At 37.7% G+C, this 27,551-nt stretch overlaps 1 protein-coding gene and 1 long non-coding RNA gene across 5 annotated transcripts in view; one reads left to right on the plus strand and one right to left on the minus strand.

Moving 5' to 3' along the window:
* The window catches only part of slit2 (slit homolog 2 (Drosophila)), an 84,913-nt gene extending 74,214 nt beyond the window's left edge, over positions 1-10,699 (plus strand). For 3 of the 4 annotated variants that reach the window (XM_051899319.1, XM_051899336.1, XM_051899327.1), the window contains 8 exons: positions 222-315; positions 3,100-3,237; positions 3,355-3,595; positions 3,724-3,854; positions 5,506-5,660; positions 5,787-6,075; positions 6,161-6,369; positions 9,154-10,699. In XM_051899319.1, coding sequence (XP_051755279.1) covers positions 222-315; positions 3,100-3,237; positions 3,355-3,595; positions 3,724-3,854; positions 5,506-5,660; positions 5,787-6,075; positions 6,161-6,369; positions 9,154-9,398 — 1,502 coding nt within the window. In that variant the 3' untranslated portion in view covers positions 9,399-10,699. Of the gene's footprint in view, positions 1-221; positions 316-3,099; positions 3,238-3,354; positions 3,596-3,723; positions 3,855-5,505; positions 5,661-5,786; positions 6,076-6,160; positions 6,370-8,877; positions 8,919-9,153 lie in introns of all 4 variants that reach the window. The other variant, XM_051899342.1, reaches the window with a different exon arrangement.
* Positions 10,700-22,341: 11,642 nt separating this feature from the next.
* LOC127515556 (uncharacterized) lies at positions 22,342-26,980 on the minus strand. Its single transcript, XR_007930842.1, has 3 exons — positions 26,317-26,980; positions 25,628-25,995; positions 22,342-22,646 (listed from the first exon to the last, which is right to left on the minus strand). It is a non-coding gene; the product is annotated as an uncharacterized LOC127515556 (long non-coding RNA).
* Between the last annotated feature and the right edge of the window lie 571 nt (positions 26,981-27,551).

Consider the following 27,551-nt stretch of genomic DNA (forward strand, 5'->3'; position numbering starts at 1 on the left):
CTGGTACACTGTCAATAGAGGTGTATTGTATTGTTGTTGTTCAGAGTATTGGTATTTTGTCATCTTCCCCTCTGTAAGATGATTAATCAGAGACTACACCGGACACGCTCCTACTGGTTTAATGGGATGCGACTTGTGTATTCTTACAGTAAACACTACTTTGATTATTCATACTCCTCCCACTCTTTCTGACTTTTCATAATGAATATGTGTATGTGCAGGGGAGCTGTGTGAAGATAAGCTGGATTTCTGCGCTTCAGAGCTGAACCTGTGTCAGCACGACTCGAAATGTATTCTGACGACTAAGGGCTTCATGTAAGTCACTAAAATCCCCACTACCTGTGTTATTGACTCAGCCTCAAACAATAAATCCAGATTCTCGATCATCTGAAACACTGGCAAAAACAGGTCCTCAGGTTATTATCAGTCCATTTGGAAACAAAGCTGTGTTTTAAAGATACTGAGACACTTTTAGGGACGAATTTACACTAGAATTGCTTTTAAAGAAATTCTGAGTTTTTCATTTCAAGGTACTTAATACCAAATAAACCAGATAAATAGACTATCCACAAGCAGAACTGTGTATTTCACAGTTCACAGTTATGTCTGTGAAATATTTACATAAACTTATATATACACTTACATATAATCTCTTATGCTAACCCAGGCTGCATTTATTTGATGAACAATACAATAAAAAACAGTAATATTCTGAAATGTTATAACAATTTAACTGTTTTTTTTTTTGTTTTGTTTTTTTTTTGTCTATTTTAATATATTTTAAAATATAATTTATTCCTGGTGATGGCAAATCTGAATTTTCAACATCATTACTCCTGTCTTCAGTGTTACATGATCCTTCAGAAATCATTCTAATATGCTGATTTGGTGCTCAGTAAACATCATTATCAAATGTTTAAATGTTTAAAACTTTGAAATGGTAGTCTTTCACAAAAAGCAACATTGATAATAATAAGAAATGTTTTTGAGAATCACAGGAATAAATAACATTTAAAAAAGTATTAAAATGGAAACCAATTATTTTACATTGTAGTAATATTTCACAATATTACAGTTTTTACTGTATTTTTGATCAAATAAATGGTTGAGCAAAAGAGACTTTTAAAAAAGAAAACAATGAAAAGTCTTATTGGCACCAAACCTTTGAATGCCGGTCTATTTATATAATATACTGTATATTATAGCCCTTATAGACCAATCATATCATGACAATATCTCTGCATACTCTTCTGACTCCAGTGCATTAGTGCTGTACAGACATTTCGATTCCTATATGAATCCTTGCCTATAAAAACTGCCCTTCTGCAGTCACTTAAGCCTGTTGGATCCAAATCCTTTTTGGATTCAGTTTCATCACGCTCTCCCCTCCAGACGCCCCCTTCTCTCACTCACTCTCATCTCGTCTTTTATTTCATCCCTCTCTCCACCAGACCAAAACAATCTCCATGTTAGAAACCATCAGGTGTGTGTGTTTCCTTCTCTGCTGATATGTGTGTGAGCAGCAGACCACATAAGTTCATTTGTGTGTTTTTATGCCCATTGGTGCAGATGTTAACACAACACTAGAGCTGTGTGGAATGCAGCTGGAGTCTCTGAGGTTCTGCTCTGTGTTTGTGTTCTGATATTCCATTACAGCTCTCCTGTTGGGTTTACTATAAAAATGAGTTGGAGGGGGGTGTTTTAAATATGATATGATGCGATATGAAGGGATGATGAATGTGTTTATGTAGCGCTTTAGGGTATGTGTAAATTCATTAAAAAGAATTTCAATTTCAGTGGTTTAAGTAACTAAAACTTTCAGAATTAGAGAAGTCTAATCTCACAACACAATAGATTTCACTGTTCATATACTGTATGTATATTATTTTAAAAAAAGAAAAAGCATGATCCCAAACACACCACTGAACCTACAACAGATTTTGGCATGTTCAAGGTCCAACTTTAGACCCCAAACCTAGTTAGATGTTAAGTTACTAAAAGTGTGTTTTTTAAAAAACATATGGCTTTTGCATTTTGACCTACTTTTATTTAAAGTAAGTTTTGTGGCTTTTAGTCCACATCTATTCGCTTTGAGGCATGGGGGTTTCAAAATGTTTATGCTAAAGACCCTCATTTATATATTTTTTAGTCTCTTGGAAATGCACATTTGACAGTAAAGCACTGAGCTTGAGTTGGGATGCAGATGTAAATTTACTTTTATTAAGGGGTAGGGTAAAATGTAAATGTTCTGAAGACTCTACCCAGCAAGCAATTTTGCATTTAAAATACGTCTAATAGCCGTCCAAACACAGCCCTGACGTCTAGGCTACAACAAGTTAAAATATGAGCTGTCAGTGAAAATTTAATAGATGTCTAACCATGTAATCACTGTTGACTTTGCTTACATGATGGAATATCATACATTTCGCAAGTTATTTTGGCAAAAACGACATGAAACCAAAATTCAAGGTTATTTTGGCTAGAAGTGGGTTACTCATAGCTGGACTATATCAGGTCTATAGTTAACCGAGACAGTGAAATGACGGTTGGGTAATGCTTGCTGGGTAATTTTATTAAAATATACCATGGTAACCACCGGTAAAACCCTGCATGGCTTCTCACTACCACAGTAAAGAGTAACTATATTTGGTTTCTGTAAAACTCTGAAATATGAAAAACAGGAGGCTAAACAGTGCTGATTCGGTAGTGACTCAGAGTGTTTGAATTCACCTCAAAATTGATGAAGGCCTTGAATTCAGCAAAGAATTCTGTTATCAACCACAAATGTCTCAGTGATTTAAATTAGTTTAAAGCATGATGAAACAGTGCTGACAGTCTGGAGTGCTGATTAACATGGAGAACAGGAGAAACACTTTGCCCTGGACGAACAAGTTAGAAGGCTGTGCAGTCCACAAATCACCAACATTTACCATGGATTTACTGTTGTAGCAATAATTGTAACCATGGTATTTTGACAGAAATATGGCATATTTATATTAAATGTGAATCTGCAGCCTTGATATAATTGGAGTTAAAGCTGAAGATGTGAGTTTTAAATGCTAAATGTGATGATGTTGTTTTGTGTGTGTGTTTGTGTAGGTGTGAGTGTACTCCAGGTTACACCGGTGAGCACTGTGAGGTGGATTTTGATGATTGTGAAGACAATAAGTGTAAAAACGGGGCTCAGTGTATTGATGCTGTGAATGGCTACACATGTGTGTGCCCAGAAGGATACAGGTGAGCATGAATAAACACTACAGTCACCAGGCACAGGTCACCAGAGATCACCATGTGGAACACATGTCTCACTCTCACTGTGTTTTTGTGTGTGTGTGTGTGTGTGTGTGTGCGCAGTGGGTTGTTCTGCGAGTTCTCTCCTCCAATGGTCCTGCCGAGAACAAGTCCGTGTGACCACTACGACTGTGCCAACGGTGCACAGTGTGTTGTCAAGGACACAGATCCTGTGTGTCAGTGTCTCCATGGTTACGAGGGCGTGCACTGTGAGAGGCTGGTCAGCGTCAACTTCATCAATAGAGAATCGTTCCTGCAGATCCCCTCCAACCTCATTACAGAACAGGCCAATATATCTCTACAGGTACATGTCATAAAAAGATCATTCTGCTTGTGTTTTTTGTGTGTGTGTTTTTAAGTGTGAGAGAGATTGTTAATTCTTTATCAAAGATGCATATATACACACTCATGTGGTCTATATGCGTATAATAGATCGCCACAGATGAGGATAATGGAGTGTTGCTGTATAAAGGAGATAATGAACACATCGCTGTGGAGCTCTACAGAGGCAGACTGAGAGTCAGTTATGACTCTGGATCATACCCTCCATCTGCCATCTACAGGTACATATACGTTTTAGATACCATATTTTACAACAGCACTGGAAAAAACTCAAAATTTAGAGTTATCTATCAATACATCTCATTATATTTACTCCAGACTCCATATACCATTCAAAAGTTTAAGATCAGTCAGATTTTTTTTAAAGACATTTTACTTTTATTCAGCGAGGATGCATTCAATTTATAATAGTGACAGACATTTATAATGTTACAAAAGATTTCTATTTCAAATACATGCTGCTCTTTTGAACTTTTTATTCACCAACAAATCCTGAAAAACATGTATCAGTTTCTACAAAAATATTAAGCAGCACATGTGTGTGTGATGCTTGATAAAAAAATATTGCAACTGCCGTTTTATACTCAGCTTTAACTTTGGTTGGAGTTATTTTCATTTTTCACAGAAATTAGACTGAGATCAAAGAGAAGTTGGCAAAGGGTCGCAGACTCCTATTGAAGACCTCTGGTCTAAGCAAAACCTAAAAAGCTTGTTTTTTTCTTTCCTTTCTCAACAGTAATGAGGAAAAAATCTTTCTTCTGAAGAAAATCTTTTTTCTGAAGTCTAATCAATTTAAAGGGGTCATGAAGTGCATTTAAAAAAAAAAAAAAAAAAAACGTTTAAGTTCTGAGGTCCGTTTATAATGCTATCAAGATTTTTACATCAAAAAACATCCTAATTTAGAAGCAATAGGCTATTTTCTATCCTGTTTTTGACCCTCTCTTTTGAAACGTTTTGACGGGCATGCCACATTCAAGACTTGGTAGTAAACGCCCACTGCTATGATTGATTGCATATTAAAATAATTTTCAACATCCTCGCCATTACATGTGTGGAATTGTTTTGAAAACTTCTGATTTTGATAAATATCTCGTTACATAGTTGAAACATTTGCCAACAATGTGAAACATTTATCCGCATTACATATGATTTTTAAGTCTTGGTTGTGGCAAATAAATTTAAGTACTTGGAGTTAAATTATTATGAATAAATTATGAATAAATGTATCATTGTTTGTCACACTTTCGTTCTTATAAGCTATTCACAGTTTTTCTTATTCGATAAAGTGAAAAATGTAAATATTGAATTGTCATTTGCAGTGTTGTGTTTTAAATAAAATGAAACGTTGTCATTTCTTATTGATGACAAAACAGAAGATCTCACTCACTGAAGTTTTATTTAGGATTACAGTGAATGGCTTAGATCAAAACAATAATAAAAGCAGTGTTCTCTATGTGCTTTCTTCTGTATCCGATAATCCAAAGCATTACCCCAAAAATGCAAATACATGCACAAATCTGGGGGCGTGGCTAAAGAGGCAATGATGTAGAAGTAGGCATTGATCATCTTCTGCAGAGCCAATCTTTCATCACACTATGACGTAATAATGTGACAAAATCCAAAACAAATCATTTTCTGAGCTAGGTTTCAATAAAAGCTGGTTTTGGACTAATGAGGAAGTTTTGAGTTCTGAAACTTACAGGATATTTTTATAGTACAATGACCTTTTATATGTCAAAAGAGCAAGGAAAATTTGATTTCTCAATTCCTGACCCCTTTAAGGCCTTCCTCTTGGTTATGTCAGCCCAATAGCTCAAGTAAAACTCTGTCTGCAGGTATTACCCTCACTGTTCACTTCTGCTCTCTCCCTAGTGTTGAAACGATAAATGATGGCAGTTTTCATGTAGTGGAGCTGGTGGCAAAGGATCAGTCTCTGTCTCTCTCCATTGATGGAGGAAGCCCCAAATCCATCAACACTGCCAACATTCCCAGCCCAGTACCCAGCCCTGCTCCTCTTTATCTTGGTGGTATGTACAACACCGCTGTCACTTTGAAACGTGGTTAGGACTGCTTCTAACTCTGGATCTTCCCAGAATTAAAAAAAAATCTAATTATTACATATAAAATAAAAAAATAAGCTCCTCTTTTCTCAGGAATTCCTCAGCAGTCTGGATTGGCCTCATTGCGTCAGAGCTCTGGGAGGAACGGCTCTAGTTTCCACGGCTGTATCCGAAACCTCTACATTAATGACCAGCTCCAGGACCTCACTCAGTTCCTGCTGCAGGAGGGGGTGGTGCCCGGCTGCCAGCCCTGCCAGCGGAGTGTGTGCGCTCATGGGCAGTGCCATGCCACCGGACAATCCTCCTTCAGCTGTGAGTGTGAGGCGGGATGGACTGGCCCACTGTGTGACCAGCAGGTCAACAACCCATGTGACGGGAACAAGTAAGAGACCAAAAAAAATGCACACACACATACTGGTTACATTATATAAGAGTGGATCTCATTTTTGTGTGTGTGTCTGTCTCAGGTGTATCCACGGCTCCTGTTTGCCCATTAACTCATACTCGTACAGCTGTCGCTGTCATCCAGGCTTTGCTGGTGTATTGTGTGATGAAGAGGAGCAGTTGAGTCCCTGTCAGTTCATAGCATGTAAACACGGGCGCTGTCGCGTCTCTGGGCTGGGAAAAGCCTACTGTGAGTGCAACAGCGGCTACACGGGGCAAAGCTGTGATAGAGGTACAACCTTTAAATGAAACCCGATCTCATGAGAAAAATTTCACATCGCATTCAGTACGTTTTTGAAAAATATTGCCGGAGCTACAAGTTATTGCAGTTTCCAAGTGAAATGTCCACTAAGTAACATTGAAAGTGATTTCATTTTCTCCAATACAGCCAAGGCTTTAATAAGGTGAAAAGATTTTTAACTTTTAAATCAAGCAACAGTAAAGTATTTTCCATAAGCCTTACTTAGGAATGCACACTATGTCAGTAGGCCTACCATATCGGTTATTTGTGATGTTTTTAAATTCATCGGTATTGGTCGATATTGGATGTTTAATTGTGCTCATGCTCATTTCCTCTATTTTTAATTTTTGATTACCTTTCCCGTCATCTATTGCTCACTTAACATTAATCTTTAAAGGCCCGGTTTCACAGACAGGGCTTAACCTAAGCCAGGATTAGGTCTTAGTTCAATTAGGGTATTTAAGTAGCTTTTATTCTCGTATTCTAGAATAACACATTACTGGTGTGCATCTTGAGACAAAACAATGGCTCTGACATATTTTAAGATTTCTCAGTGCAAGTTACTTTCAGTTCAAACAGCTCAAACATGCATTTTAGTCTGGGACTAACTTAAGCCTTGTCTGTGAAACCGGGGGAAAAACATTAATATTTTTCATACTGCACATGTACATTGATGGCTAAAATCACTACGACCATTTTAGTGTTTTATTTTTTTGACAACATAGTATAGAATCTTAATAGCGGCCATTTATCAGTTATTGGCCATAATATATTATATAATAGGCTGAAAATATTATATTATAAGCTGATAATAATATTTAATAGGCTATATGATAGACTTGTATATAATTATAAGCTTATTGGTTTTGGCCAGTATTGTAATATTGTGTATCCCTAGCCTTACGCCAAACCCTAAAATTGGATTACAAATTGAATTTTAATTAGAAAACTCTTAAGAGACTATAGAATTTTTTAAATCATTTATGGCACTTACAGTGCATTTAAAGGGTTAGTTCACCCAAAAATGAAAATTCTGTCATTAATTACTCACCCTCATGTTGTTCCACACCCGTAAGACCTTCGTTCATCTTCAGAACACAAATTAAGATATTTTTGATAAAATCCGATGGCTCAGTGAGGCCTGCATTCCCAGCAAGTTCATTTAGACTTTCAAATGCCCAGAAATGTACTAAAGGCATATTTTTAAAACAGTTCATGTGACTAGAGTGGTTCAACCTTATTGTTAAGTGACGAGAATACTTTTTGTGCGCCAAAAAAACAAAATCATGACTTTATTCAACAAAATCTAGTGATGATTGCTGTCAATGGAGGCCTCACTGAGCCATCAGATTTTATCAAAAATATCTTAATTTGTGTTCCGAAGATGAACAAAGGTCTTACGGGTTTGGAACGACATGAGGGTAATTAATGACAGAATTTTTATTTTTGGGGGAACTAACCTTTTAAACGACTCAATTTGTGGATCCTCGGGTTCAAACCCATGACCTTGGGCCTCATGTATAAAATGTTGCACAGAAATCGTCCTAAATTTGATCTTACGATCATTTCTCAGATGTGCGTACGTGTGATTCATAGAATGAACGTACACACAGAAAACAAGCGTACGCCTCTCTTTCAGATGTGAAATATATAAATCGCAAATAATCTTGAACTTGTGTGCAGCTGAATGGTTTCAGTTCCCCACGTTGTAAACGCACCTAATTAATGTCATTTACATATAAAAGATCAACAGTCATCGACCAAATCCTTAGCGAGCTGCAAGAATAGCTTAGATTTCCAAAAACCTGCAGTAATCTGACAATGAAAAGTGTGTATGTCTGCTCAGACCTTGACATGGCTTTAAGCACTTTTCCATGTCAAAGACCGTTTTCATAAATATGAGCGTTGGCGTGGATTTAAGCGTACGCACACTCTAAGATCAAATCTGTGCGTACGCACGCTTTATAAATGAGGCCCCTAGGCTCCACAAAAAACCTCTATCTAAATCTTTGTCATCAAATAAACATAAAATAGGACTACAACAACAACTGTCTACTGAGTCTCAGACTACTCTTTTGTACAACTTATGCTTATGTTGAGGAAAACACTCAAGTCTTTAACCGATAACCTTCTCCTCTAATCTTTATTTTTCTCAATAGGAAACAAAAGTCATAGCACTTTTATCACCACTAGCAGTCATGTCACCTGGAAACTGTAGATATTTGTACCTGTGGTCACATATTTCACATTTTATAAGAGTACGCATGGTCTCATTTTAACTATGAGGACAGGTAGATACTGATTTACTCACCTGTACTGGAACTTGTGCTTGCATGTTAAAAATGTCTTTAATGCTTCCACAGTATGTTAAGTTGTGCTTTCATGCTAAACTTCTGTTTCGTTTGCTGTTGAAATGCTAACCTTGTGAGGAGCTAATCCTGCGTTGTTATTGTTGCTGTTTTACTAACGTTCGTGTTTAAACTTCCTGTAACCTTCAAGCTGCTACTGAAAGCGGTGTGGACCCCACTCAGGTCCGCCAGGTGAGGGATGCATGTTAGTGTTCATCTTAAATTTCTTCCTTCCTTGAGTCACTAATAAACCTCAAGCTTTAAGAAACCCATATTCCTGCAGTTTCTCTCCTTCCCTTTTCTGCTTTCACACTGTATTTACTTAGGAGTTACCTTTCAATTTCACAGTAAAAAATTCATGAAAAGATCATGACCGATATACTATATATGCAATATAGTGCTCAATCATTTTTTTTTCTGTCTGTAGAGATGGCGTGTCGGGGGGAACGGGTCCGAGATCACTATCAGACGCAGCAGGGCTACGCAGCGTGCCAAAGCACAGAGAAGGTCTCCCGTTTAGAGTGTCGGGGCAGCTGTGGGGACGGGACCTCCTGCTGCGCCCCTCTCCGCAGCAAACGCAGGAAATACACCTTCCAATGCACAGACGGATCCTCTTTTGTACAGGAGGTGGAAAAGGTCGTCAAGTGTGGCTGCACAAAATGTCCATCCTAAAAATGAAAAAGAAGAAATACATCCTCACACCCCCCTCGTTTGAAGTCCCCTGTTTTGCCTTTTTTGTCAGTGTTGGACTAATGTTTTTTCCTTCAAAGGAGATAATGGATTACTGTAAGATAAAGAACAAACCTATTTTTTATTATGAAGCGGAGAAAAAAAGACAAAAAATAGATTTTAGAGGTTTTTTTGTTTTGTTTTGTTTTGTTTTTTGCCATCATTTTAGGTACTGTGACATTTTTGATTACATTTGTTTTGTTTTTTGGCAAAATCACCTCAGACCAGAATGGAAAGCAAACACACCCTGACGACACATTTCACTTTTTTGTGTCTTTCTTTGTGCCATTCTTTTACTTGGTTTTCTGGACTGCCGTAACTCATTTCACCTGGACTTTGTGAAGGTGAGATAAAGTAACACAATGGAGACTGCAGGGGGATTCGCTGAGAGTGGAGGTCACTCCTCCTACTTCCTTACAGTGTATCACACAAACACACACTATCATAGCTGCTCCTGTTCACACACACACACACCCAACCCACTAAGTATACACAGATGATCTCTTCCAGCATGCGCACACACACACACACACACCACATTATAAACCACGTGTATTTATTGTATCAAAAATACCGTCACATTACTTATACTCGGTATAGCCCTTCATTTCCCTGGAGTTACAGTTGGAATTTCTTAATATATATTAATTTATATTCCTCTTACCAATTTAAATCACTCATAGCTTACTGAGTAGAATAACTAACGTTGTGTCTCCTTGATTTGGTTGGTTTGACCAATGGGACTGTTGTATTTACCATAAAAAAAAGAGAAAAAAAAGGAAAAAAAAAAAAACCTAGTGGTGTTATAAATCTTCAAATGTGAAGTGAAAACATTGTATATTTTTGTCGAATCTCCTAAAAATTTGTATGGTGACACAGACGTGCTTTATATTAGAGTTTAAATGTATAGTTAAAATCTCCCCATGTATTCTGTATAGAGCACATGCCATAGTTCAACAAAAAGTAACAGTAGCGTCCATAGCCGTCAATAAACCTCTTTTTAAAATATCCTCCTTGCGAATCCTTTTTAATGATACAGATAGAAAGAAAAACTGTGACTTTTTTTTTCTAAATGATACTACTTTGTTACCACTCTGTTTCCCCCATGTTAACATGTTGCTGCTAAATTGGTATTGTAGACTTTGGATGATGATGATGCTGATGTTTATTGTAGAGGACGTTGCTCATTCATTGAGCAAATTGTTTTACTGATCAATGAATAAAGATGTCCCCTCCCTCTACAAGCTTGTTTCCTCTGTATGTAACGCTAATGTAGCCTCAACACTTACATCAGGGGTGTCCAATCCTGCACCTGAATGACAAAAAAAAAACTTTACTATCTATATAAATAATAAAATGTGTTTGCCACACTTATAAGTGATGCACAGGCCATTGTGGTAGTGATTTTCAACAAAACAAAAATAATAATAATAATAAAAAAATAAAATCTCAATGATGCCAGCAGATGGCGACATAGTTCACTCATTACTTCGTTTCCCTTGCTGCTGCTCCCTCATCCGGTGTTATTTGGCACAACATACACAGTAGAGAAAAGCATCTAGGATAAACGGCACAAATTGTCTCTAAAAACAACAAACGAAAGATGAATCTCACTAATCTTAAAAAGGAGACATGATACAATATGCTATTAATTTGAATTGTCTGAGTCGCTGTGATCACTCAAGATCTTCCCAGATTCAAATATTAATTAGTCTTTGATAGTTCTTTCTAAATCTAATCTAAATCCTTCTGATCGAAATGTAATAAAATGTTGATGCTTTACATTGTATTATACCACAATATAGAATGGCTTGGCAAACAGCAAAATAATTGAAACAATTCAAATAACGTGGCAGCCTCCAAATCAATTCTAGTCCAGCAGCAGCCATATCACCCTGTAGCCCAAGACTTGTTGTTGCCCACTGAAGCTAAGCAGGGTTGAGCCTGGTTAGTACCTGGATGGGAGACCTCTTGGGAAAACTAGGTTGCTGCTGGAAGAGGTGTTACAGGGTTTCTACAGGTTTCATCTAATCTAATTTAATGCTTTTTAATGCCAATTTTTAATGCCATATATATATATATATGTGTGTGTGTGTCGCTAAATGTCAATAGATTACGACATACGGCAATTAGAAAATTCATCATGTCATTGTTGTATTCGCATTCTGCCAAGTGTCAGCCCAACATTTGTTTGCTTCTCTGGTGCTACCCTTTTTGCTCACATAATATATTTTAATACAGCCAAATTCCCAATAAAATTGTTTAATATTTTTTCTGTTTTTGTTGTCATTCAATATGAAATGGTGACTGAAACGGGGCCCATTAAGATTACATACAGGGCTCGACATTAAGCCTTCTCATGTGGACACACGTAAATCGGTCATTCACTTGTACGAGTAAAACAGTTGCTTGTCCGGAAAAAAATTGTATTTTTTTTGTGGTGGAAATATAAATTTGCTCTGAAGCAGTATCCTTTCAGAATACTGCAGCTTTGACATATGTAAATCTGCATATTTTTGATTGATTACAACTGCATTAAATAATGTTATGGGATTGTTTTAAATATTTTTTGAAAATACAAATATGAAATGTTGGGGGTGAAATGATACTTTTAAAAATTAAACTAAACCACCAGTAGGTTGGTGGCAAGTAACCGTCTTATTGAGTGAGTCATTTGCTGTGTTCGACATCGCCCCCTATACCCTCATTCACTATTCCCTACATTACTCCACTAATATAGTCCACTTGAAGGAGTGAATGAAACGAGTGAGTGAATTCGGACACTGAGTGCGCCGGAAGGGCTGCCGATTTCGCAAAATTTGTGCTTGCTGTTTAATCATTTGAAATGTAGCAAACTGGCAGCTCCAGTAGTAATAAATATTTATGTTAAACTCTGCCATGAAAACTAGCATGTACAAACCTTAATTAAACGATTTAATGATCAATTAAAAAGGAAATTATACCTGTATAATATTATACTGGACCAGCGCGGTTTGGAAAATGAATGGATGATTGATTCAGCTGCGGGCGCCATCTCCTGGCGAGACGCGGGAATTCATTCAGCGCGCGACTCTCACAGTGCATTATGGGTATTCTCTAGCCGTTGAGCGTGGATCGGTTGTACACTCGTTATTGCAGTGCGTTGTGGGATTGAATGAGTGCGCTCAACATCGTCCATGGTTTCCGACACCACTACAAATGGCTGTTCCCTCAAACAGTGCCCTATTTAAGGGTATAGGGGGCGATTTCGGACACAGCCATTGATTCATTCATTCAAATGTCCGATTCGTTCAAAACGCTGAATCATTCAGTAATGAATACAAGGCTGAGTGTTGCGCTTTGGTTCTGCTGTGATCTTTGTTTGAAACTATTTTCGCTGATAAAATAGAACAAAAACAGTCACTGTTCCTTCTAAAATGTAAGTGGCTTAATATTAACTACTTGTTAATTGAAATGTTGTATGAAATCAGTGTCACGTTTTTAATCGTGATGGTAGCCTATTTAGGAAAACAGCATTCTTGGTCGTGTAGTTTTGCTTACCAGTATCAAGTTATACACACTCCACATTTTGAATTTTTACCGCAGTATGTTTAACCAAGTTTCTTTTTGTGTGTGCTTCGCTCATGTTTCCATTTCTCCTCCAGATGCTGCGCGAGCCTTAACAGAGCAACCTTGTTATCGTCAGTAACCTACATACAGCCCATTATTATCCACTATCGATCGCCACTAACACTAAATGTAAAATCAGTCACTCGAGTTTTGGTGATTCCCAAGTTGCTGTGTTTTTTTGTTGTTGTTGTTGTTGTTGTTATTATTTGTTTTTTGTTTTTTTCGTATTGACGTTTTAATCAGGTCCTTGTCCGGTTGGGAAAGTAAAATTCGAGCCCTGACATGTTAAACCAGCACTAAAATCCTGATTTGTAATCGAGACGTTGTCTGACAAAATCACCATACACATAAGAAAGACATTTGCTGTGATTTTGGCTATATGTACACGTAAAATGATCACTCAGGTTAGAAGCAATAGTATCTATTTTATTTGTTCTCTGACAGAGCACACATCCTCAACTGAATGCGCTGCTGAACCAGAGAGGTGCGTCTGCGGCTGGAAAGCAAGATCTCGCGCTCGTGCGGTAGTACCAGGGGGTCTCGGAAGCTAGATCAGGTTAACAAATCGCTATATTCGTCACAACGCGCTTTCTTAGAAAAACGACGCAAAAGGGGTCTGAAAAGGCGCTAAGTTGGCAACACTGATGCAGCCTTCCGTCTGCAGGTCCCAGCGCGCCGCTGTCCAACACGGCGTTACGGCAATTTTGCACCGGCCGGAGGCAATTACCAAACTGGTTCCGTGTGCGTGTCACACCAATGTACATATTTTGCGACAGCAAATCAAAGTTATTAATTATTTAGGCTTTATTCAAAATAAACTGGTAGTATTATTTTTCTTCAAAACTATCTAAAAAAAATAATGCCTGTAGAAATAAAATTTAATGCTTTTTAATGCTATTTAAGGCCTTAATTTTCGCAAAATCCATTTAATGACTTTTAATGCTTTTTAATGCCCCGCGGATACCCTGGCTGTGTCCGAAATCGCCCCCATACCCTTAAATAGGGCACTGTTTGAGGGGACAGCCATTTGTAGTGGTGTCCGAAACCATAGCGCACTGCAATAACGGGTGTACAACAATGCTGGAACAACGCACTGTGAGAGTCGCGTGCTGAATGAATTCCCGCGTCTCGCCAGGAGATGGCGCCCGCAGCTGAATCAATCATCCATTCATTTTCCAAACCGCGCTGGTCCAGCATTATCATACAGGTATAAATTCCTTTTTAATTGATCATTAAATCGTTTAATTAAGGTTTGTACATGTTAGTTTTCATGGCAGAGTTTAACATAAATACAGCTACAACAAATCATACAATTAGAAAATGGGTAGTGAAGGATTGGTTAACATTAAGGTAACTGTCAACGTTCATTATTTTTAAACCTGTTTTTTTTTTTTTTTTTTTTTTTTTTTTTTTTAACACTAATATCAGAAAATTGATGTCATTTTTCAAATCCCTAGACACAAAACTCACAACTCTTTCCAATTACTTGGAACACAACACAAATGAGGCCATTTGTTCATTGAACTAAAACCCCCTGTTCAGAATGACACAATAACAGAATACCATCGCAAAATGTAATTGATTTAAGATGACTAGTTCATTACAGTGTTCAAACTATCAACATTAACATTACCTGAAACCTACAAAGTGAAATATAACCTATATAATGTGACAAGAAAGACACATTATAGCTGAGCAACAAAGGTTTGTTTGACCAATGGAGGGCGGTAAGTTGCTATAGCAGATTCAAATTAAATTGTGTGCAATTTAAAATAACTGCTTAAAGGGGGGGGTGTAATGCTATTTCATGCATTCTGATTTATTTACACTGTTAAAGACTTGGATTCTCATGCTAAACATGGCCAAAGTTTCAAAACACGAGTTGGACGTATGACAGAGTATTTATGTGCCAAATACACTACTTCCGGTTTCTGAGAGTTTTTTTCAAGCATGGCCTGTATGATGTCAAACGAGAGCGGAATTCCTTGTATAGGCACTTCTCCCTGATAAGCGTGCACACACACACACCACCCAGAACAAGAGCAAGAGCACGGCCATCAACGCGCTTCGTTCGGGATACAGAAGCCGAGAGATTTTTCAACAATGGCTGTGTCCCAATTCAGGGGCTGCACCCTTTGAAGGCTGCATACATCATCGAGGCAGTCTCATTTAAGAAAAATAACCGTTAGATTGCAACGTAAGAAAGAAATTACAGTATTTTACACCTCACAATGAATATCAGTCAATTTTATTACGGTTACTTTTCTTATATATGACATCCTTGATGACGTATACAGCCTTCAAATGTGACCTCTGGAGGACGCAGCCTCCGAAATGAGACGCAGCTCCTGTCACCAAAGGAGTGTGTTTTTAGTTGTGAGGGAAAGATTATCTTTGTCAGCTTCCCAAAGAACCCGGCGTTAAGGTAACAGGATGAAGTTTGTTTTTCCGGGGCAGCAACGGAGTTGTGCATGTATGTTTGTTTGTTCCCGGGATTTCGGTGACAAATACTTTGTAAACAAGGCCCAGTTCGGCAATGGATTTGTAGATCGTGGGTGGTGAGTAAAACTGCATCAGTTGTCTGTGTTTTGTTGGCAATCGGCACGCAAGTGCATAAAATGTAAACAACATGAAAGTTTTTGTTCCCTTTGTATTCATAATGATGTCGCAGCTAGCAGACGATCTCTACACAAAAGCTGCACGCACTCGTGACTCTTTAGCTCCGCCCACGGCACTGACGGCAGGAATGCCTCCAGGAGCTCGGCTTTTTTCGGAAAGACTCGGTTTAGCGGATGGTCAATATGAAGGATGCATGGTTACTCTAGATGTACTCAAGATTAACATGAGATTGGCAGAATCTGTGTGCGATGCCCTGACATGTTAAACCAGCACTAAAATCCTGATTTGTAATCGAGACGTTGTCTGACAAAATCACCATACACATAAGAAAGACATTTGCTGTGATTTTGGCTATATGTACACATAAAATGATCACTCAGGTTAGAAGCAATAGTATCTATTTTATTTGTTCTCTGACAGAGCGCACATCCTCAACTGAATGCGCTGCTGAACCAGAGAGGTGCGTCTGCGGCAGGAAAGCAAGATCTTGCGCTCGTGCGGTAGTACCAGGGGGTCTCGGAAGCTAGATCAGGTTAACAAATCGCTATATTCGTCACAACGCGCTTTCTTAGAAAAACGACGCAAAAGGGGTCTGAAAAGGCGCTAAGTTGGCAACACTGATGCAGCCTTCCGTCTGCAGGTCCCAGCGCGCCGCTGTCCAACACGGCGTTACGGCAATTTTGCACTTAATGTTGGTTTACATACCCACAATTGTTATTTATTGTGTCAGGGGCATGTTGACATTTATATATATATATATATTAAAAAAAAAAAAAAACTCCCTTTATGAATGTTGGCTACCATGTCTACAAATAAAGGCGGGTGATTTTTGTCCCCACCAAAGTCAAAATCAAACCTAGACCAAGTGTTCAGATTTTTTATGATCATCTCATTCATGCTTAGTGCATAAAACAGAATGAATTGTCTCCAATTCAATAATGTAGTGGTTAATGGGTGTAGAATACGCAGGGGACGGGGGGGACATGTCCCCCACACTTTTAATAAAACATAAATTCATCCCCTGCACTTTTTGCATGACCTGCCGTTTTATTCTTAACAAAAATGAGGCGATCTAAACATTATGGAGCGCTCACTCTCGTGTAATATATTTTTTATTCATACTGGAAGCTGGAGGGCGCTCTCTCACAGAATGTTTCATAGCAGTAATTCAGCTATTCGCTCTAGCAGCAGCTAAATAGAGTGGTGCAGGTATGACATCACTTTGTAGGCCAGTGAGTTAGCATTTTAGCACTGCCGGTTCCATCGCCCCGAAGTCAATGGGTTTTTTGAATGGGATTTTGGTGAACGCAAGCTCAAGACAGTTTCACGTTTTATTCTACGACATAAAATGCCTCTGTATTACCCCACTTGTGATTTTTTTAAGCTGTTATGTGTCTTGAAAAAGGCAGTTGCTAACAAGTGGCTAAATGGGACTACACAGGCAGTCAAGGACATTAAACATCATCACAGCGAAAAGGTAAGCTCAGTCTGCTTTTACAGCCTCATTATGCTCATAATTGTACTCTTATAAACTATTCTAACTCAAACGTGCTGGGAAAATGTTTTTAGATAAAAACTGAAAGAGTAGTCGGAAGCTTAGTGATGGTGACGTTGAAGTCGAGCGACCGTGGTGTAGTTCGTTTATAGCCTACCTTTAGCTTTTTACTTCTGGCGACTGCATTTAGGCTTCAAACTTCATAAAAGTTATGTTTATCTGTGAAAATTATCTTGATGGACAAAACGTGTAAGTATCATAACCCTTTGTTAAACACAGAGCTTATTTTCTGCGATTTTCCAAAAGTCTATGGGAAAAATGCATAGGCTTTCGATCGAGGGAACCCGTGCGCCACTAACTTCCGGGTTGGCCTACAAAGTGACGTCATACCTGCACCACTCTATAAAATGCAGAAACGTATTGACTGATGAAACGTGAAGACAATAAACACGCCAATGCGACAAGATATGGATTATTATGTGTGCTTTTCAAGCCATCTCAAGGTATTAATTGACAAAGTATATGAATAATGAAGTGCTAATTGACAACCTTTTAATGTTTTTGAAAGAAGTCTCTTATGCTCGCCAAGGCTGCATTTACTTAATCAAAAAATACAGTAAAAACAGTAATATTGCGAAATGTTATTACAAATTAAAATAGCTAGCTGTTTTCTATGTGAATATACTTTAAAATGTAATTTATTCCTGTGAGTTTTCAGCATCATTACTCCAGTCTTCAGTGTCACATGATCCTTCAGAAATCATTCTAATATGCTGATTTGCTTGTGGAAACCATGATACATTTATTTTTTTCTGGATTCTTTGATGAATAGAAATTTCAATAAACAGCATTTATTTGCATTTATTGTCACTGTCACTTTGATAAATTTAATGCACCCTTAATGAATAAAAGTATTAGCCTAATATCTCTTTTTTTTAATCTTACCACAAATGTTTGAATGGTATTATGGTTTCCATAAAAATATGAAGCAGCACAACTGTTTTCAACATTTATAATAATCATGAATGTTTCTTGAGCAGCAAATCATCATATTAGAATGATTTCTGAAGGATCATGTGACACTGAAGACTGGAGTAATGATGCTGAAAATTCAGCTTTGATCACAGGAATAAATTACATTTTACAATATATTCACACAGAAAACATCTATTTTAAATTGCAATACTCTTTCACTATATTACCGTTTTTACTGCTTTTTTCGATTAAATAAATCCAGCCTTGGTGAGCAGAAGAGACATAAGCCTATTTTAATTGTAATGTTTCCAAACTTTTGATAGGTACAGCATTTTCTGCCTTATTCTGTGTTCTTTTTTTTTTTACATTGTATAAAATCCATGAGGAGTTTGAGGACTTAATGCACAAGTGTTTGTAGTACATAAAGCAATCATAAAATTGTCGTAAAATATAGGGAAAAATATTAGATATATCATTATAGATTTCACTTTTTTAACTTTAGTTGGTATGTAATGTTGCTGTTAGAGCACAAACAACAGGTGCACACAGAAAATTCCAAAAAGAAAAAGTGCATTTTAAATACCCGGATGATGCACTAAACAGAGATTGTATATTACAGGGAGATGAGAGGGTCTGTATCTCTTACCATTGGAGAAAGTGTAACAGCTAACTTAATCATGTGCGGCACCTCTCAGCCTATGGACCCTTTTCACCGACTGTGATGACGCGTTTTAACGGTCATCAGCATCGTAAATCTTGCAAAGTTTTTTATATTTTCATTTTTTTTTTTTTTTTAAATGTATGTACATTTATAACACTATAATTAATATTGTATTACCATTTCATCAAATTACAAAAAAATAGTAAACGCTGCTGTGAGGGTGTTTCTAATACAGAGGCTATGGGAGTGAAGGTAAAGTTAACATCTTTCTCTCTTCTGACTGCCGTTATCAATCTCTCTTTATTTTTTTCATCTTTTTGAAAGTTGTAAAAACACTGTTGTTGAGTTTTTCTTTTGCTATTTGAGAACATGTGAACACAAAAAAATATATTTAATGTATTCTCTCATTCACTGCCATAGAATTTTACCCAACTATGACGACTTCCGCTTCTGAGAAACCCGCAAATGTGAAAAGGGTCTATAGTGTAATGGCAGTGACATCAGTGCCCGCCGTTCAAAACTCCTTCCCTGCATACCGCCAGAGCCGAAGCGTCAGCATTAGCCGCTAAGTTTTTTTGGCTAAAGGTTGCAGGCTTGCTTTCCAGTGGCTTTGCACTAAATTAACTGAAAAAACGAAGTGTGGAATGTGGGACACTTCATGCACTCAACTGTCGCAGCTTTAATTACGTAGCGGGGGAGGGGGTATCGGACTCTGTTGTTAAATGATAGAATAACCTTATACGATTCACGCACTACATGGATGAGTACATAGTGCATAATTACATAGTGTATAAGTGCGTCATATGGGACGCAACTAACATCTGCAAAGTTACGATGCTCAAAGTTCAAAGCAAAGGGAGATATTTTCTTTTAAAGAATTCTCTGTTTAAGGACTACAACAAACGGCTGGTAGGGACTACAACAAGCTTCTTCCCGGGTTGGTGACATCACTAACCCAAAAATTTACATAAACCCTGCCCCCGAGAACATGCAACAAAGGGGTGAGGCCATGTTATTGCACTTGATAGTTTTCACGTGACGTCACGCCCTGAGGGGAACGCCCCCCTGGCGGGCAAAACAATGCTTTCCTCCATTGCCCGCCAGTCATTTTTACCAGGTTTGTAGTAAGATCTAATGTAGTAAGACAGTGATATTAAAAGACCAAATTCAATATACACCTTATTGATTATGCATACTTTGTACAGGCAAACAAATAAACACAGAATATTAATGCAACACAAGGTTTCTCGTTAAGCGTTTTTTTCCATCGAAAACCATTATAAAGAAAACGCGTTGAGTTTATACTCTGGGCTCATCTGGTCTCCTGTATATAGTATGCATTATCAAAAAGGGTTAAACTGAATTTGATCTTTTAATATCACTGTTTTAGTACATTAAGGGTGCGTTCACACTTGCATGTTTGGTTAGATTAAAACGAACCCTGGTGCGATTGCTCTGTTTTAGTGCGGTTCATTTGAACATGTGTGAACGCTGCCATCCGAACCCTGGTGCACACCAAACAAGCGGACCGAGACCGCTGACAAGATGGGTCTCGGTCCGCTTCCAAACGAACTCTGGTGCGGTTCGAATGATATATGAACACAACATGGACCAAAGACATGTAAACGAACCAAAAACAGGAAGATGAGACCCTAAAAATGACAGAATCTTTTTTTTTTTCTCATCATAGTCGCAAGTTTGCCCATCACAGGCATCAGACGCGCGTCTCCACGCAGCAGATCGTTTGTATGTGTGACGGATGGATTCCCGCCGCTGTTTTGACTCCTTTACACATTTTATAAGCTCTTCATGAGTTCCCAGCTGGCCAAAATACCATCATATGCAGGCTACACACATACAACGAGCGCATTTACCTCAGCACACAGCATTGTTTAGGATGTTCGGCAAGTTCCGTCTCAAAATAGGCAATATGTCATAAAATCCGACCAATCAGGTTGTGAATGTATCCCTATGCCTTTAGGTTCGGTATCTTTTGGTTCGGTGATAAAATTGCCAATCTGAACGCTAATCGGACCAGGACTAAATGTTTTTCTTTTTTGGTCCGGAGCAAATGAACCAAACAAACCGAACTACAAGTGTGAACGCACCCTAAGACACTTTAAGGGTGGGTTGCACTAAGGATTCTTTAGCCTGGCGTCGGTTCACCCTCCGCCTATAGACCTTATGTAGCTCCAACCCTTTTCAGCGCTGTGCTCGTTGTCTTTTGACTTCCGGTTTGTATTTCCACAGCGATCTTACGTATTTATGAATGAACTGCTCAGACATTTGTTAAGACATCTGCTTTAAACATAACAATGCTCATGATAACTTTCATTAACTCTACAACAGGTAAATCCACTTCACCAGCTAATTATTATTCAACAGCAATGCCATAGAAATATACAGGGCTACCGCAAAAACGGAAGTTCAAAGACAATATTCTAAAGATGGCGGCGCGCTTGTTTCTCTGGTAAATAAGGTCTTATAGAGACAGAGCGCATAGTATAATCGGAAAACCATGCCCACCGGGGGGGAAAACAATCCAACCGTCTCCATTGACTTTGTATTGCGTGAGGCTGCCTCCTTGTCATTTCTGACTTATTACAAAAAACAGAACAATGTCTAAAAGCTGCTATGTGACATGGTGTACAGCTAACAAGCTAAAAAAACGTATTACAATGGGTCATATTACTATAAGAAATAAATTGGAGGGGAACGTAATTGGCGACAGGTTATGCTAAACAAACAAAGAAAAAAAAAACATTAATTATTTTTAACCATGTCAAAGAATTATTTCACCTGTCGCCAATGCATTTCTTATAGTAATATGACCCGCTGCGCTCTGTCTCACTGCCTGTATCCACTTTTGTGTCCTTAAACATTCGTTTTTTGGGGTCGACATCTTATAAAAACTTAGTTCTGGGTTTTTTGGCTTGTTTGCTGTACACCTTGTCATTTAGCAGCTTTTAGACATTGTTCTGTTTTTTGTTTTAAGCCAGAAATGACAAAGAGGCAGCCTCACGCTATATAAAGTCAATGGGGACTGTTGGATTACCGATACGGTCTTTGTCAGTCACGTGATTTTGTTGTGTGTGACTTCACCGCGGCGCCATATTTGTGGTATCCCTGCTGACTGTGAGAATGAAAGACACTACAAGAGTAGAGATAACAAGTAAATAACTCGCAAAAATGGAGAAGCACAAGAAAACTGTGAAAAAGTCATATTGCGATAAACTCACCAAAGATGCCAGGGACCGTTATTTGGAGAAATTGTCATCCATTCATAACATAGATCTGTACGAGCTGACTGCAGTAAGTTGGAGTGCTGACCCCGCATTGCTACCTAAATCATCATACTTAAATATTTTAAACTATCCTGTTTATGGTATAAGCGCATATACTAGTGAACAATTTAAAAACTATAAATCCTTCAAAGCCCACGGACATTTCACTAATGACTGGGTGCAGGATTTATTTACATTCCGAACGAAGGACTGCGACAACACAGTAGTAACAGCAGAGGTAAGGTCTGTTGTAATGATGATGATGATGTCATGTTAACTGTATCGTAAGTGCCTGATTAAGGATGGTTTAGTGTTGTGATCAGGAAGAATTTTGAATTATGTAATACTACCCCTTTTTTCATGCATTTTTTCTTTATTGCATTAAAGGGATAGTTCACCCAAAAATGAAAATTTGATGTTTATCTGCTTACCCCCAGGGCATCCAAGATGTAGGTGACTTTGTTTCTTCAGTAGAACACAAATGATGATTTTTAACTCCAACCGTTGCGGTCTGTCAGTCGTAAAATGCATGTCAATGGGAACTTCATCTATAAGAGTTAAAAAAACAAAACATGCACAGACAAATCCAAATTAAATCCTGCAGCTCGTGACGACACATTGATCTCCTAAGACATGAAACGATCGGTTTATGCGAGAAACCGAACAATATTTATATTTTTTTACCTCTAATACACCACTATGTCCAACTGCCTTGAGCATCCGGTGTATGAGGTCTGAAAACATGCTCTGATGCCGGAAGTGATCTCTCGCACGTATACGTCAATGAGTGCAAGAGGTCATTTCCGGCATCAACTATCCCTTTAAGTACACAAGCCAATGTATAACACAATAAACATTGTTCCAATAAACAAGTCATCATCATAAATGTATGTAGAATTTAATAGTGTATTTTATTATAGTACATTCTGGTATATTATACCTTTAGAACCAAAATAATTTGTAAATTATTGTCCTCCATCTACCTCGGTGTTGTCTGGTTCAATGATGTGACGGGTCATTTTTTTGTCCAAAGGCCTTAATAGTAATAAAAACAAAGATATGACATTCAAAGTATGTAAGGAACTAAATCTCTTTTATTGAATCCAAACGGTTTTAATTATATTTTGCTACAAATAAAGGCATTTTAAAGATTTTGAAGTGTCAAAAGTTCATTCGGTTTAACCGTCCAAAGGCCAATACAGCCATTTCATTTCTGATTAAAATATCTTAAAATGTAAAAAATGTATATATATTTTTATTCCGCCATGATTTTATAACATCACTGCATCCATCCTCATTCATGGCTAAGTTAAATATCTGGTTTACGGATCGTGGATATTATTAATTATCTTGTTAACGCTATAAGTGCATATACCTGTGAATTCATAAAATAAAATAAATATACAAATCACCCTGTGTGTACAACATTTGGTTTGCATACTTAATTTGGCTGTTGAAATGTTGATTACAAGAAGACAAACAATATTTTGAAAAATGTAATTATACATCCTTTATTGTTCATGCAAGGCTGGATAAAGCATCAGCACAAAATTATATATAGTATTCTAGGTGCAATACATCAGCACATTTCTACACTACAATTCTACAAAAAATTCAAGCATGCGCTGTCAGATTGTATAGTTTCTCTGTGAAAATAATCTCTGCTACTCTATTCAAACAAAGGGATTTCTGTGCAAATCATCTGTCTGCCCATACAGCTGAAAGCTTCAGGTTTGCATATAGATATGACACCATTTCATTGAATGTTCTGCATAGTCTTTGGGGAAACATGAGAGATAAGTGTTGTGCAGACAGGTCAAATCTGAGGTACATTAAGGTTCACAGAAGCATTTGAAATTTGTATTTGTATTGTGAATGTTCGTTGCGTCTGGAATCAGAGGCACAAAAAAAAAAAAAAAAAAAAAGTTGTAATAACGCCATTAATGATCCCAGATTTGGCAGACCTGTATAGTACATCATCATCATCATCATCATCTCCAAAACAAACACCAGACATCCTGCAGCTTTTAGTTTACTTCTGCACATGCAGATCACCATCTCCTCCAGCCTCCTGCATCTTCTCAGTGTGAAGCCGATCACTTTCTCCAGCCTGATGGACCATTAGTGTCAGCTGACTGCACTGTTTTTCCTTACTTAGTGTCTGTGTGTGCATCTCAATCAGCTCTGAGCTCTTGAATCGGTATATTGTGTACACAAATTTTGCGACTGACACAGTCCTGATCAGTGCCCTAGCTACTGGAGCCTGTACCACGAAGCCGGATTCACTGGCTAGCCAGGTAAGTTTCAGATTAGTTTGCACCAATCCTGGGTTTTAGGTACCATGAAAGTGACTTGGCTTTTATTGGTGTTCATCGCCATAGTAACTTACGCTCCACAGCTAACCTGCTCCGGGGCAGGTTATGTTCTGGATAAGAGATCTCAAACCGAAATTGGACCATTTAATGTGAGCAAAGTGATACTGACACATCCAACGCAATAAAGTCACGCCCCTGTTTCACTTCCTCCAAATTAAAGGTCACTATATAGTAAAAACAAATATTTAAAGATGAAATTGTCTGGCTTTAATGATAATTAGAATTATTTTATGATTTATATAATTATTATATGATCTATATTATTAATCCATTACACACAAGCAATTTTAGTTTAACAGTTAAGCATTTAGTTTAAATGAATATTAATATATACAGATCATATGTAATATAAATAAGCTGTAGAATAAATAGATAACTCTTTAAAAATGACTACATGGGACCTTACATGTTTGAGTCTCTATTGCTATATATTATCAAAAAACTATATAAACTAACTTCACAAGTTTCACTTGCACCGATAGAGCAAGATCATTTCTTTTATTTTTCCTCTTCCATGGACAAGTATTTTCTTTAGCGTAAATGCGTTTAAATTCTTCATTTTCTTCAATCTCTTAACCTTCAGCAAAAGAGTTTTGAATCACGCTGGCTCTCTCGCGAGAAGTGAATCAGAGTTTCTCTCTGTTGCAAGGCATGTGATTGGCTGTTCACCACTGATGTCACGCATTCGTGTGCGCTCCACAAACTCAGGATCAAAGTCTGAGTTGGCAAAGTTGATGATCAGCGTCATGGTACCAACAAAGCCGGATTGGAGTGGTTTGGTTTTGTCAACTCGAAACTAATCCTAGAACACTGAGTTTGTTCAACTACCATCATGGTATAGGCCCCTGAACTAGGGAGCTGATTTATACACACCCTTGCTGTTTTCGAAATCGCCCCCTATACCCTCATTCACTATTCCCTACATTAGTCCACTTGAAGGAGTAAATGAAACGAGTGAGTGAATTCGGACACCGAGTGCGCCGGAAGGGCTGCCGATTTCGCATAGTTTGTGTTTGCTGTTTAATAATCATTTGAAATGTAGCAAACTGGCAGCTCCAGTAGTAATACATATTTATGTTAAACTCTGCCATTAAAACTAGCATGTACAAACCTTAATTAAACGATTTAATGATCAATTAAAAAGGAATTTATACCTGCATGATAATGCTGGACCAGCACGGTTTGGAAAATGAATGGATGATTGATTCAGCTGCGGGCGCTATCTCCTGGCGAGACGCGGGAATTCATTCAGCACGCGACTCTCACAGTGCATTATGGGTATTCTCTAGCCGTTGAGCGTGGATCGGTTGTACACTCGTTATTGCAGTGCATTGTGGGTTTGAATGAGTGCACTCAACATCGTCCACCACTACAAATGGCTGTCCCTTCAAATAGTGCCCTATTTAAGGGTATAGGGGGCGATTTCGGACACAGCCCGTGTGTTTAATGCTGATGTGGCCCTAATGTGGGGAGGGATGATGTCCAGTTGGGGTCAGTCTCCATAATCTTTAAGCAGGTTGACCTGCAATGAAATGAAAAGGTTTTTAGCTACATAACATAACATACATAACATAACATAGGACCACAGCTGTAAAAAGTAGACAGAAAATTATAATCAGTAACTTATATAGATACGGAGCAAAAATGTCGTACCTAAGTATATAAAATAAAAATATATAAAGGAAAAAGCCTGAGCAAAATTAAGAATTAAAAAAAATATATATAGACATATTTAAGTAAAGGGATTCAGTTTAAATTGATTGTTGTTTCATAGAACATACAATCCAAAACAATGCGTTGATATAACGTTTGCTACTTTAGAAAACAGAAATCTCTAACTTACCTTTGTGAAAACGTAGAGAGCAAGCATACAAGAATGGAGATATCTTGACGAAAGTAATATTTTGCGTCTCACCGCTGCAACCCATGCGATTCGCCTGTTATTGCCTCTACATACTCTCCGTACAGCCTTTTTTCAAGTAGGAAACCGACTAACTCTTGTCTCGTAGTAAAGTTTTTGACATTTTCTATCGTGGGACATATTATTACTGCAGCTTTTTTTTTTTTTTTTTTTTTTTAACAATGAAAAGCAGCCAACGAAAAAACAACTACAACTGCACAGAGATTGTTTGGATACTTTACAAATGGCGGCGACACCCATAATGCACTTCAGTTTTAAAGGGACTTTGGTACAACCCACCCTAGTGTTTTTCACGTTACCTTTTAAAAAATCGCCCCGCTGTTTTTAGTGATTGAAATCACTGCAGGTGCGGTATATGGATCACAAGTGCCCAAAACTTGCATCTTGTTCATATATTTTTGTTTTTAAGATGGGAAGTTGACAGGCTTGTGCTGCAGTTATATGGTTGCTCCGCGACAGTCACGTGACTGAAAATATCCCACATCAGCTACATAAATTAAGCAATTAACCGTTCAGAAACGTCCTGTTGCATTCTACATGTTGTCACTTCTTGAGTGTCTCCATCATTGTCCGACTTCGGTTTGAACCACAGTCTATGGTTTGAACATAAAAGGCTGAACAGTTTGACATTTTCAGTGAGTCTTCGTGATGTAATCGGCGCTGCTAACACAAGCTCTTGAAACTCCGCTCTCTTCGTGGGAGCAGCAGCTCATTTGCATTTAAAGGGACACACACAAAAACGGAGCGTTTTTGCTCACCCTAAAAAAGTGACATTTATTTTGAGCTAATACTTCACATACACACTCTGGGGACATCAGAGACTTATTTTACATTATACCACCCTTTAAAGCTACTAAAGAGCTGATAAACTGAATCAGGTGTGTTATCCCAACTGAGCTATAATGACCTCTGGCGGACACACAAGCTATTGCATGTGATTTATTACTGACAAATTATTTGGACCTAATTCTGAGTTTCAATCATGATTATCATCAACTAAAACCATTTTTAAAAATTAATTTAAAATAAAATTAACTGAAATAAAGTTTAATGTTTAAATATAGTTTGAATATATTTTAAATTGAGGTACTGAAATAAACTTAAAAGTCATATTTAAAAAAAAAAAAAAACTAATAAAAATGACAAAAACAAAATTA

Source organism: Ctenopharyngodon idella, chromosome 1 (assembly GCF_019924925.1).
Source record: "Ctenopharyngodon idella isolate HZGC_01 chromosome 1, HZGC01, whole genome shotgun sequence".
In the NCBI taxonomy this organism is placed as follows: domain Eukaryota; kingdom Metazoa; phylum Chordata; class Actinopteri; order Cypriniformes; family Xenocyprididae; genus Ctenopharyngodon; species Ctenopharyngodon idella.